The following is a 12,932-nucleotide window of genomic DNA, read 5'->3' as shown; positions in this document are numbered from 1 at the left end:
TATGAGCTGATCTGGATCGGTATCGTATCGATATCGACCAAGACCGATACTGATCCCGATCCTGACACCGATTACTAAAAGCCCTGAGATTGTAAGTGGAGTCTATCTCCACATGTACGGACAAATGATCCAAACTCGAGCGAGACAGCGAAACGAGTAACCATCAGTCCCTATCCAGGTGTCCTGCATTACAAACGTGGCCTTATGGAGTGCCCTAACGTTTCCTACCCAATCAGCCAAGCGGACAATAGTGGGCAAAGCAGCGTTGGTGCACCCCAAGTCTCCACCAAACAAGTAACGTAACTGTGGGCCTGTAGGTGCGTGGGTGGGTGCGTGCGTAGGTCGATTGTCTTATGCTCTGCGCAATTGCTGCTGTTTCATGCAATCCAACACCAACAGAGCCAATTCCCTATTCAGCTTTTCTTTGCTAAACTCCAAAACCCTAAATTCCGTGTGTGATTGAAAATTATGGATTTTGAACGGAGACTGTCGTTGTTGGGAGGCTTGTAGTGGTCTTTCTTTCTTTGCAAATAACCAGAGAGAGAGAGAGAAATAAAGGTTATCTCTCTCGTGCTTTCTGTTTCCGGAAAAGGACATATATGGCCGTGCTTTCTGTTTCCAGAAAAGGACATATACAGCCGTTTGCTTTACTACAAATCTCAGATATGTCCAAAATCTTCCTTCAAATACTAAAAACTACCCCATTACCCTTATCATTTAAACCTTTTTCCCAATAAACAACTCCCAACATTTCTTTTAAGGTGAAAAGAACCCTGCCTTGTTGTATGGATATCCTGCAACCAGATATGGGAGTCTATGAAATTACCGTTTCACCCTATAAAAATCATCCATGTTGATGTCTTTGCGTATATTTTTATTAGTCCCTGCATTGGTGTAGGCTACACAATCAAAGAGCGATCTCTTGCCTTTTTAATTAGGACAAAATGTTTGATGCATTGATTATATACATACACGATTGTGTCTTCAACCATTAGATGGGAGAGGAAGGAGGATAATTATTTACAATTTTACCCTTCACCCTTGTCTAATAGTTTGGTTTTTTTTTTTTTTTTTTTTTTTGGTATAGAGCCTCATATATTGAAAGCACTTTGAATCGATGAATTAAAATATGAGAAAAAGATTATCTGAGCCACAGGGGAAGGATAATGGACTTAGAATATTGGCTGATATATATCAGACTTGATACCGCTATGATATTGATATAAATGTGAAGTATTGATACGAATATGCTAGTGTACCCTACCCTAAATATTAACCTAATAATGGATCGATAAAAACCCAAAACCAAATCGGACCAATGTTGAATCTCAAATTAATGTACCCAGGGTATGACAAAAGCTGATTCAAATGGATTAAAATCGAACCAAATCAAAATACTTTCTAAAGCCATTTAAATACATAACTACTTTAAACAATCTGCCTAAATAAAAGTTTAAAAGAAGGAAAGGATTCTCACATCTTCCTTATCTCTATGGTTTATGCGAATAACTCACCTAAATTTACTATTGGTTTGACATGTAAGATGCCAGTTTAAATGGGAAATATAGATCCCTAATCCCTTTTCCTCTTCTAGTAAAAAATTGTTTTATTTCAAGAAAAAAGAACAATGCTTGGTCCCAAGCTGTGTGGTGGTATACAATCTTTTTTTTTTTTGGTAAGAAAGGCTTTTATTCAAAATAGAAGGATGACAAAACTGAGGACTCCAGGTTATAACCTTCCTGGAGCCAAGGAGATGATAAAGGCCACGCTGTCCTACATCTGATGGACAGGGCCCCCTGAGCTAAGGTGTCAGCAACAGAGTTAGACACCTTTGGTTCGATCTTAATGGGGAAGCTCTTGCTGTTCGGGCCGACATGCTTATCTGCATAGGGGATGGCTAAACTACCATCTATGGCAAACACAAAAGAAAGCTAAATTACCATCTCATATTCTCATCCTATAAAATAAAAGGGAAAAAGTTTTTTGTCCAAGAGTATGGCCTATGCCAGCACTTCCATTAATCTCTCTCTCTCTCCTCTCTATGTGAAAAGACATATCTATCCCCTTATTTTAAGGAGGAGAGAGATAGACATATGGGAGTGTTGGCGTAGGCCACACTCCCGTACAGAAAACTACTTTCCAAAATAAAAAATTCCATTTAAATTGACCCCACGCTGGTGCATGGACCACGCAACCACAGAGCGAGCTCTTGCGCTTTTATCTCATGAATCTTTTTTACCGTAAAAAAATTCATCCCCAATTTCATGCTGCTTTGTCAAATCCCCCGATCGTAAATTCGTAAAAAAACAAAATCGAAATGGAAAAGTGCAAAGACTAAGCGGGAAAACTGGGCCCTCAGTGCCCGGATTTCACGGCACCGGTCTAATTCGGGCGCTAAAATCCAACCCGAAGCCCCGTGTGCCCTCTTTCTCTCTCTGTGTGGACAAAGTCAAACACGAGTCCCTTCCCCTTCCCCCGGGTTGTGGACTGCCGCGTAATCATTTGACTAAAATACCCTTCGATAAATAAACTACCCAAATATTGATTAAGAGGGTATTATTGTCATTTGAATGATGCATAAGCGCCATAAGCAAATAACAGGTTTGAAGAAGAGGGTGGCAGCTGCGTCCCCCGTCTCTAAACTCTCTCAATCCGCCGCCCGATCTTCCGCGACTTTGTTTGCCAGACAATAATTTTTCTTCTCCGCTGCGCTGCCAGAATTTATCAGACCTGCAAAAGAAAAAATATATAAATATCTACACACCCTCATCTGGCCCTCTCTGTGTCTCTCTCCTTCTTTCTCTCTCTCTTAATCAAACTGTCAAAGTCTCACGTTTCAGACAGCTTTCAAAGTTTATATTTGCGACAGAAGGAACCGCCAAATTCTCACATGAAAACCCTACACCTGGACCTGGTAGTGGTGACCTACCTTTCTCATACACTGTTTCTGAAAGCTTCTCTCCCCTCTCCCTCTCTCTCTCTGAACTGCCGAGAACACTATCCGGGGGTTTTGTTTCAACTTTCTTTTACTGGGTATGGGCTCTCTGCATGTGATTGGTTTGTGGGTGTAAAGTCGTTTTTGTTCCCAATGTTTCTCCTCTCCATTGCCTGATATAGATATTTTCTTCATGCCTTTTTGAGTGTCTTATTTGTAAGTTTCTTGAATCATTTCTTCTCTGAGATAAAACCTTAACTGTCTTACTGGTTTCTCACATTATCTTTACTTGTAATAGCTTTTTACGTATAGAAACCAGCAATGGCTCCGGCGAGTACTTGGATTTCCTTCTCTCTACCTTCGTATGAGATGTTATCGACTCCTAAGCTCATGCCCTTCGAGACCTCCGGTGACTCTTCTCAGAATCACTACTTCTTTGATGCCTTCGATGCAAATGGTACCCACTTACTACTATTTAATTTCCTTTCTCTGTTAATGTAGATTCTAAGCTTTCCTCTTCTTTTTTTTTTTCGTAGAGTGGCCAAATCTAAAGGCTCCTTACGCAGAAGAGAATAAGGATGTGAAAGAAATCAAGGTACCTACTAGTATCAATGGCTGCTTCCCTGTTCCTGCGAACTTCAACCATCAAATCCAACATCACACAGTTCCAAAGCTCGAAGACTTCCTTGGCGGGCATGGCCACTCGTCTTCACTCGTTCAGTACTCCGAAAGCCAGACGGAGACAAAGGAATCATCACTGAGTAATTTCTACAAACAGGGTTTGGGTATCTTGGGTGACCAGGAACCCCTAAAGAACTTCGCTCCTGTACCAACCAGGTTTCAAGCCTTCTCTGCTTCTAACTCCGGAGGATCCGAGATAGTCGAGGATTCCGTCTCAGCGAATGGAACTAGCCGGTTCACATGCGGCGATTTATTCTTCTCTGAAAGCCCCCAGGCTTTGTCGTTGGCAGTTAGCCAGAGCTCAGTCTCCGAGAAAGCAGTCGTTCCGACCGAATCAGAATCGTTGAAGAAGATGACTGATACGTTTGGGCAGAGGACTTCCGTTTACAGAGGCGTCACGAAGTAAACATCAACACTTCTCCTTCCTAATATCCAATTTTTTTCCTAATTGAAACCTTCTTTTTCTACTGATGATGATGGTTGGTGGTGGTGGTTATGGTTGCAGACACAGGTGGACGGGAAGATATGAAGCGCATCTCTGGGATAACAGCTGTAAAAGAGAAGGGCAAACCAGGAAAGGTCGTCAAGGTAAGGAGTAAAACATTTGTTTTTTCTGATCTTTCACACTACCCATTTGAATTTTTGGTATGAGAGAAGTCTGATATCATTTAAAGGGGAAAGTGGTTCAGGTTTAGAACCGTTATTAGAGACTTGAGTGAGTCTGTTTGGGTTTAACCTGCTTGCATTGTCTTCCTCCCATTCCTATTCTCTACTCTTCTCTGTTACGTAATACCAATGTTAGTACTATTCACTTTTCTTATTTCTTTACAGGTTTTATTGCCGTTTATGTGCCGCCATTACTCTCTTCAGTTCTTGAATGTCTCTCTTTCTTTGTTGTTGATTCAAATTTAAAGTTGTTCCTTCTTCTCCTTAAAAAGTTTTCAGGCTTGCATGTGATGTGTAGTAATTTCTGGGATTGACATTTGACAAGAGGTAGGTCTGATTTCGGATTTTTCTGATGGAGAAATTATTGACAGGACGGCCATGATTGTGCAACATCAAAGAAGACTATGACCTCACTCTTCTTTCTTTACGATTTTACGATTTCTTTTCCATTTCTTTTTCTCCTCAAATCTCAGATTTAGACATCACTGGGATTCCTTCTTCTCTTTTTACTTTCTTTTCCTAATTTGTGTTTTGCTTTTGTTCTATTTTCACTCTTTTAAAGAGGTTTATATTTTCTAGGAAAATACTCTCGTGTGTTCCTGAAACTTTTTCATTCTTTTGGATAGTCACTTCTTCCTTCATTTGATCCAAACCTATTCTTCTTTGGAGTAACGGAGGAAGGAGGTTTCAAAGTAGGTAGGGGTCTAGTTAATATTTTTTTAGGGGAAGGGGTTGTATAGGCAAATACCAGAAAGATAGTGGGGTTATTTTTTTCATATATCAGAAATCATGAAGGCGTAATGAAGGTCTAAATTTATTACTGTAGCTTGTCATTTGTCAAGACTTAAAACCAGCAAAAGCTAGAGAGAGAGAGAGAGAGAGAGAGAGAGAGAGAGCTCTATGCTATGGTATACAGCTGGGTGTCTTTGACCCGACTGATTCTTCAATGTTTGGCAGATGCCCTTCCACTGCTGAATTTAAAGTTCTTAACTTTTAAACCCTTTTGGTCCAGTCAGTCACTTAAAAAATAAAATGATCTAGGAAAAACCAACGGAGTGGTTACTGATCCTGATTACAATATTCTAGAGCAGCTGATTCTAGGATTTTTGGGACCGGATCGTTGGATTTCAGATTTGAGGGGCCAATTCTAGAGTTTTTGAGACCAATTCTGATCATTCTAGACTGGCTGATTTTAGGGTTTTTGAGACTGGATCGTTGGGTTTCAGATATGAGGGGTCGTTTCTGTAGTTTTTTAGAGGGAATTGGGGATGCTGAAACTTTGTGGGCAAGTAGATCAAATTCATCCTAAATTTAATTTTCAAGTGGAAAAATAAAGTTTTAAAAAATAATTGGTGGATTTTGAAGAAAAAAAAAAAAATTTCCTTCTTTTGTTTCTGACCTTTCCCTTTCTCCCTTGCATGAAATGTTGGATGTACGTTTGGCTGTTACGGTCGCCATCGTGAATACAGTGTACTTGGGTAAGTTCAAAGTTTATTTCAGTATTCTTTTTTCCTTGCTTTAATCACTTTGTTGTACCTTCATATTAATTAATAAGAATTGTTAATGTAATTAAGTACTTGTATTGCTCCATTTGTTTTTTTGGTAAACGCATTGCTCCAATTAAAACTATTTAGAAAATCAGTACTTGTAATGATAGTACTAATTTCTACTCCATAAAAAAGTATAGTATCATCCTCTTGAACCACCTCAGCTGTATAATCTGCAGTGTACTAGATTTTTTCCCCTTCTAAATTCTAATACCTCATAGCATAGACAGGCAGACAGCATAGTTGATAAGTCTGCTTTTTCGAAATTATTTTGAAATCTCTGAAAAACTTTTAAAATAGAAGTCTTCATTCTTCCACTTGAATGTTCTAGGATGAAAGTGATGATAGGAGGGAGATTTGGTGTACACATGGAATGCTGTTAGGCTGCCTCTTATTCCGTTAGTGATAATTAATAATTATAATAAGGGGAAGGGTTCCCCGTGCCAGTGTGGGAGGAATCTCTGACAACATACCAATGGACACACAGGGAATGGTATAATCTATATGGGGCCTACTTGGTCAGGGTATGTGAGACAACAATAAAAAAACCATGTGATAAACAAATACATTAATATAGTAAGTACTTAATACTGACAATAATGATGCTGTTTTGATAATAATCGTGGCTGTTTTATGATTATAATGATCAGGTGGGTATGATAGGGAGGAGAAAGCAGCTAGGGCTTATGATCTTGCTGCCCTGAAGTATTGGGGTCTAACTGCCACTACCAATCTCCCTGTAATTAACCTGACTCTCTCTGTCTCTCTCTCTCTCTCACGCACACACACACGCAAGTTTCTGTGAGTTTTATAGTCTGCTTGCATGGTGTTTCCCTTACAGTTGAATGTTTTCTTCCCCCCAGGTTTCAAACTATTCCAAAGAATTGGAAGAGATGAAGAACATGACTAGACAAGAGTTCATTGCATCCCTCAGAAGGTTGCACCATTTGCTAGCTCCCTTTCTCTCTGTGGTGAATAGCCATGAGATCCAATTGGACTGACGATTAATTGTTTTTTTTTTCTCTTTGCCAGAAAAAGCAGTGGTTTCTCAAGGGGGGCTTCCATTTACAGAGGTGTTACAAGGTAAAGATAGAGATGGGTTAAAGATAATATATATTGTTACCAAATCAATAGTTTGTCACTTGGTTGTAGTATTTGGCCTTTCTCATGTTTGGGTAAATATGATATTTGTGGTGCAGGCATCATCAACAGGGCAGATGGCAAGCCAGGATAGGCCGTGTAGCTGGCAACAAAGATCTCTACCTGGGTACCTTTGGTAACTAAACTCCATTTTCCACCTGCTTTGAATTTTGAGATGCATTAAACAATTCCACACTTAAATAGTTCTGGGAGCCTTAAAAACTTGTTTAATTACATACCATGAACTCTTTATACTACACTGCTATCAAGTTTTCAACAAATTGAGGTTGTGGGTGGTGGATATCAGGAACAGAAGAGGAAGCAGCAGAGGCATATGACATAGCAGCCATAAAGTTCAGGGGAGTGAATGCGGTGACCAACTTTGAGATGAACAGATACGACGTAGATGCCATCGCTAACAGCGCTCTCCCTATTGGTGGTGCAGCCAAACGCCTTAAGCTCTCCCTCGATGCTTCAGCCTCACATGAGGAAACCATCTTCGAGATTGACCATTGTAGTAGAGATAGAGACAAAGATAGCGATAGAGATGGAGAACCCCAACCTCTTCAGTGCTGTGGCAGTTCCACCAGTAGCAACAGCAGCTGTGTCCACAATCCTGTCACCTGTGGACTCCCTTTTGATACCCCATCCCCTGCGCAGCACTACCACCAACTTCAGTCTAACAATGGCACCTTTTCTGACTTCTTTCCTAACTTCTTCGCTCCTGCCACGGCCATGTTGCTGCCAGCGGCGGCGGCATCAGAGTTCTGTGGCCGGAGTTTCTTGTATGGACTCACCCCTCCAATCAATATCAGCAGCAACGTAGAGCACATTGGGCCATTGAGCAGCAGTAGCCGTACTAATGGTGACTACCACTAGCAATGGATGGAATGTGGCATCCACCAGCTGACACAATCTGTTTTGATCAACTGGATTTTCCCTCAACAGTACCGAACCCCGCTTTTGCCTTATTTATTTCGTCTTTAGCTTATTGTGTAATCACATGAAGATGGGTTCTGAGTCCTGACCTCAATCTAACACACACATGTAAGTTAGGAAACCAAGTGTTTTGTTCAGACTTTCAGATGCTGATGAAATGTAAATGGGCGTGAGATTGGGAGTCTCATCCCTCTTTTTTTTTAATCATTTCTCGGTCAAGGCGGAAGGATTTATAATAGGCTTTTCAGACTTCTTTTACTGGCCTTTGAGAGTTCGCGATGATCATCAGTGCTGTTGCACCAAGCGCCACAGAACAGTTGTGTCCTTGGGTGTCTGCCAATACCGAATCTGTTCGCTCTGAATGTGGCTGCATTAGGCTGGATCTTTGCAAATTCGTATCGGATAGGGGATCGGCTAAGAAATGGGGGCGCCCTTTGCTAATACTCATCTTATTTCGGTGATTTTGTTGATCAGTGACTAATATTTTGAATTATGGACTTGTTATGTTCTTGACTGATGCACCAAAAGTTCCAGAGCTGTTGAAACACGTTAATCAAGCTCTTTAATCTATCTTAAGCGATGCTGGTTTAATCTAACGTTTACTAGATCGGATTCCATTAGGCATTAGGCACACTATGATTGGGCCATCATCCTGATTCCTTGGGGTTGAATTCGTAATCCATGACTCATTCTCACCACTTGGGACTGCTAACGCTACACACGCCATTATTTTTAAACCACAGCTGCTTTTGTGCTTTTGTGATTTTTCGTAAACATCTAGAGTTTAAGCCGAACTGTTGATATTGTATCAGTTAATAGCCCACACTCGATAATCTAACCATACGCCCAACACTGAGAAGATCAAAAGATATTATTGCCCATGGTTTAATGGTTGGATTCTCAAGTGTGGTGCACTGGACAGTGCACCGTACTGGGGTGAAAAAAAATCTAAAATGTGATATATTTTTTAAATTTATGCTTGGAATCAACCCGATATTGAGCTGTTCCATGTATAGCCGAGATTGTTGTGGACATTGATACTGATACCTATAATTTACTTGGTTAGCATGGTTTGAGGAATTGGAATTGGAATGTCGATTTTGGTCAAATTTGGTCAGTTGAATTAAAATTCTAGGGTTTATGACCAGTTGATCGATTCATATTGAGTTTATAGGGTTTTGTTTGATCAGAACATTCATGAGCATCCACCCTCTACTTTGTTAGAAAAAAAAAAAGAAGTGTACCCAATGCACGAGGGGGTGAGATTGTTTTCATACTCAGAAGGACGGACCTATCACTGAGTCACAATGGAGCAACCTTACCTTTACGCCAATATCCACTCTCTACTTGTTATGTTCCCCAATTATAACTTGCCATGTTGCTATCCCTAAATCAGGTGATAAGGTTACTATTTTAGACCGTGGCGAGATAGCATTCGTGCTCAAAGCAACTACGGGGTGCTTTGACTTTTTAAATTGGGCCCAAATTAATGGGGTAAATGGAGGCCCTGCTTGAGTTGGGCTCGGTATGGATGTGATGTTCCTTTTCCAATATATGGATACACAGATTAATTCGAGCTCTTTAAATCTGTTTTTTTTTTTTTTTTTTTGGTAGAACTTTAAATCTGTATTCAAATTCTACAATTTGGATCCTCTACTGTTGAGCTGTCCGGCAGGACCCTACTATCAAGACACAGCAAGACCGTAAATGACCGCCTTACCCCCACTCGGGCAGCGGTAAGGCAGTCATTCTCCGCCTTGCTGTGTCTTTGCAGTAGAATCCTGCCGGGCAGCTCGACAGTAGAGGATCTGAATCCCAAATTCTAAAGTGCTTACACTCTCGTGGGGCTCTTCTCCAATGAGGAATCCGCCTAATGAGGCATCCGACGGCAGTCACACATCCAGCCCAGCCGTCGGATGCCTCATTGGGCACTTCCTGGGTGACAGGCTCAATAGAGAGGAGCTAGAATGATACTCTGCTCCATTTAGCATCTACATGGTGATGGAAAGGATTGTGTGTCATCCCGATTTGAGATGGTATACCAAACCGGAAATAATGGTATGTTTGTGATGAGAACAGAGGAGAAGATAAGAACAAGCTAAACAGTGGTTCAGCTCCCAAAGGAGATAGAAGGGTTAGAATTACGAGAGAGAGAGAGAGAGAGAGAGAGAGAGAGACAGAAGACATTGATCATTTCGTTATTCCCATCTAACCTTTTACAATAGCTATTTAAAGCTTGTACAATGAAAGACTGTAATGTAACGGAATCAAGAATTGGAGAGTAACAGGGTCTTCTCAATTGTAACAACTAATCCAACTGAATCACAACTTGTGTAACCCACTTGGAAATTAACTCTCTACATAATCCTTGAGCCAGCTGGGAGGTCTTCTTTGTTTAGTAGCTTCCAATGCCACCTCAGCTTGTCTAGTAGCTTCTAATGCCACTTCAGCTTCCCCAGCTTGCGCCACCTCAGCCTCTTGCTCAACTATGCGTTGTTGTTGTTGTTGCTGTTGAGTAATATCTACATATAATTTTGGGGTTGTATCACTCCTTACCCCATCGAAACAAACCTTGTCCTCAAGGTTGAGATGAGGGTATAAGGCCTGGAAGGCAGAGAAATATTCCCAAGTGGCATCTTCCAGTAACAGCCCATCCCACTGTACCAGGACTTGAGGTACAAGCCTTCCCTGTTGCCAAATCTGTCGTTGGCCCACAACGGCTATCGGAACAACTATTGGTTGAGCAGCCGAATTGACAAGGGGTAATTGCAGTACAGCAAGCGAAGGAGTAGGACCGCGATAAGGCTTTAATTGAGAAACATGGAATACATCATGGATTTGTGAATGAGATGGTAACTCATAATGCCCTTCATGAGTTCTAAAGGCAGTTTTATGAATGTCCTCTTCCACAACCCTAATTTGATGATAACCAGATCTAAGATCAATTTTTGAAAAAACAGTAGCACCATGGAGTTCATCAAGTAATTCATCTATAGTAGGGATCGGAAACTTATCCTTTATGGTGATGGCATTGAGAGCCCTGTAATCAATGCAAAAACGCCATGAACCATCTTTTTTTTTAACCAAGAGCACTGGAGAAGAGAAAGGGCTGTGGGACACTCTGATTATGCCACTGGTCAGCATTTGTTGCACCAAAGTTTCAATCTCCGCTTTCTGAAATTGAGGATATCTATAAGGTCGAACGTTTACTGAGTTGGCCCCAGATTGTAGGTGTATTCGATGGTCAAACTGCCTTGTAGGAGGTAGTTGGGTTGGTTCTCTGAACACAACCTCAAATTCTGCCAAGATTTGTGCTACAGAGGGCGGTAGCTGCCCCTCTTGCTCTGTCTCGAAATTAATGTCTGTAGATACCATCTTCATATGATAAAATGAAGCTATAGTTTGTGCAGCTGTCATTTTAGCCAATTGATGATGAGATACAGGGTCGTGCTTGACAACCATTTCTCCTTGTAACTGAACTTTGCGACCCTCCCATTCAAAATTCATGGTAAGATGCTTATAATCTATTAAGATAGGACCCAGCTGCTCCAGCCATTGAATCCCAAGAACTATCTCGGCTCCTTCAATTGGTAACAAGTATAACTCAATGGTGAAAGTATGGCCTTGCAATTGTAAGGAAATTGGCTTGCATTTCTTTGAACAAAGGAGGTAATCACCATTACCTATCAGCACCTTGAATTCTCTAATAGGAACAATATGCAATTGCAGTAGTTGTGCCACCCACGCTTGTACAAAATTGTGGGTGCTCCCACTGTCAATCAGCACTTGTATTTGCCTATCTGCATATGTACCCATTAACCTTATTGTAGAGGGAGCAAATTTCCCTGACAAGGCATGTAAACTAACTTCTGATGTCTCAGTAATCAGTTCCTCTACAATGCTCATATGCTCCTGATCAACATCATCCTCTGCTATCAGTAATAAAAAACGATGCTTACATTTATGTCCCTTAGTATATCTCTCATCACAATTGAAACAGAGCCCCTTCTCCCTACGGGCCTGCATTTCTGCGGAAGTCAACCTGCGAATGGGAATCTGAGAAGGATGATGGATGGTTGGTGTTGGTAAAATGGCTGGGGTTGTTGGTAAATTGACAGGGGGTGTTGGTAATATAGCAAGTTGGTTGTGTGGAGATCGAAACAGACCTGTGGAGGAATTGGATTTGGGCCATAAAGATTGAAGTTCTTGGTATGTTTCTTCTTGCATCCGAGCCATAGCCATGGCTTGAAGGAGTGTTGTAGGCTGGGAGATTAACAACTCACGCCTGAGCTCTGGTTTTAATCCTGAAATGAAGAAGCTTAAGAGGAATTGTTCCGAAAGGCCACTAACTTTATTGGATAATTGTTCAAACTGGGCCTGGTATGCAGCAACATCCCTAGTCTGCTGGAGCTTAGACAAGGCACCCCTATGATCATCGAAAGCTGTCGGACCAAATCGTTGAAGAAGTGCTGCCAAAAAGGATTTCCAAGAACCTAGAAGATTGTTGTTGTGCATCCATTGAAACCAAGATGAAGCAGCACCATCCATATGGAAAGAAGCAATGACCAGACATTGATCCTCAGGTGTATTGTGGTAACGGAAGAACTGCTCAGCTTTGAAGGCCCAATCTGCAGGGTTCGACCCGTCAAAGCGAGGAACATCCAGCCGTATATGCTTCATCGGTGGAGCAGAGGACGAAATTGCAGGCTGCAATGGTGGAATGTCGGTATTGGAACGAGGGGCTTGGTTAGTTTGATGAAAATGAATATCATTGAGCTGTGTTTCTACCGTGGCCATGAATTGCTGAAGATTTTGATTGATCTCCAAACTGCTCTGCTGCAACAACAGTAGTTGTGTCTCGGCAGTCTTCTTGAAATCAAGAAGAGAACGAACGTTATCCTCCATTCTCTGGGTTCTAGTACCTTCAGCCATGGAAGAATCTCAATGAAAGCACCAGTGATGAGAACAGAGGAGAAGATAAGAACAAGCTGAACAGTGGTTCAGCTCCCAAAGGAGATAGAAGG

At 41.3% G+C, this 12,932-nt stretch overlaps 1 protein-coding gene across 1 annotated transcript; it reads left to right on the top strand.

Moving 5' to 3' along the window:
* The first annotated feature begins 3,174 nt into the window (after window positions 1-3,174).
* On the top strand, window positions 3,175-7,903 carry LOC122661221 (AP2-like ethylene-responsive transcription factor AIL7). Its single transcript, XM_043856559.1, has 9 exons — window positions 3,175-3,392; window positions 3,472-4,018; window positions 4,122-4,204; window positions 5,752-5,760; window positions 6,480-6,568; window positions 6,693-6,766; window positions 6,862-6,912; window positions 7,029-7,105; window positions 7,277-7,903. The coding sequence occupies exons 1-9, from the start codon at window positions 3,257-3,259 to the stop codon at window positions 7,846-7,848; spliced, it is 1,638 nt and encodes a 545-aa protein (XP_043712494.1). The 5' UTR covers window positions 3,175-3,256; the 3' UTR covers window positions 7,849-7,903.
* The last annotated feature ends 5,029 nt before the right edge of the window (window positions 7,904-12,932 follow it).

The sequence above is a fragment of the Telopea speciosissima genome, chromosome 5 (genome assembly GCF_018873765.1).
Source record: "Telopea speciosissima isolate NSW1024214 ecotype Mountain lineage chromosome 5, Tspe_v1, whole genome shotgun sequence".
NCBI lineage: Eukaryota > Viridiplantae > Streptophyta > Magnoliopsida > Proteales > Proteaceae > Telopea > Telopea speciosissima.
The sequence above is the reverse complement of the archived record's forward strand: the minus strand, read 5'-3'. Positions and strand labels throughout refer to the sequence as shown.

Coding starts and splice junctions, on each gene's coding strand:
- LOC122661221 (XM_043856559.1), top strand. CDS start 3,257: ATGGCTCCGGCGAGTACTTGGATTTCCTTCTCTCTACCTTCGTATGAG. Junction 3,393..3,471: donor TGATGCCTTCGATGCAAATG/GTACCCACTTAC, acceptor TTTTTTTCGTAG/AGTGGCCAAATCTAAAGGCT. Junction 7,106..7,276: donor TCTCTACCTGGGTACCTTTG/GTAACTAAACTC, acceptor GGTGGATATCAG/GAACAGAAGAGGAAGCAGCA.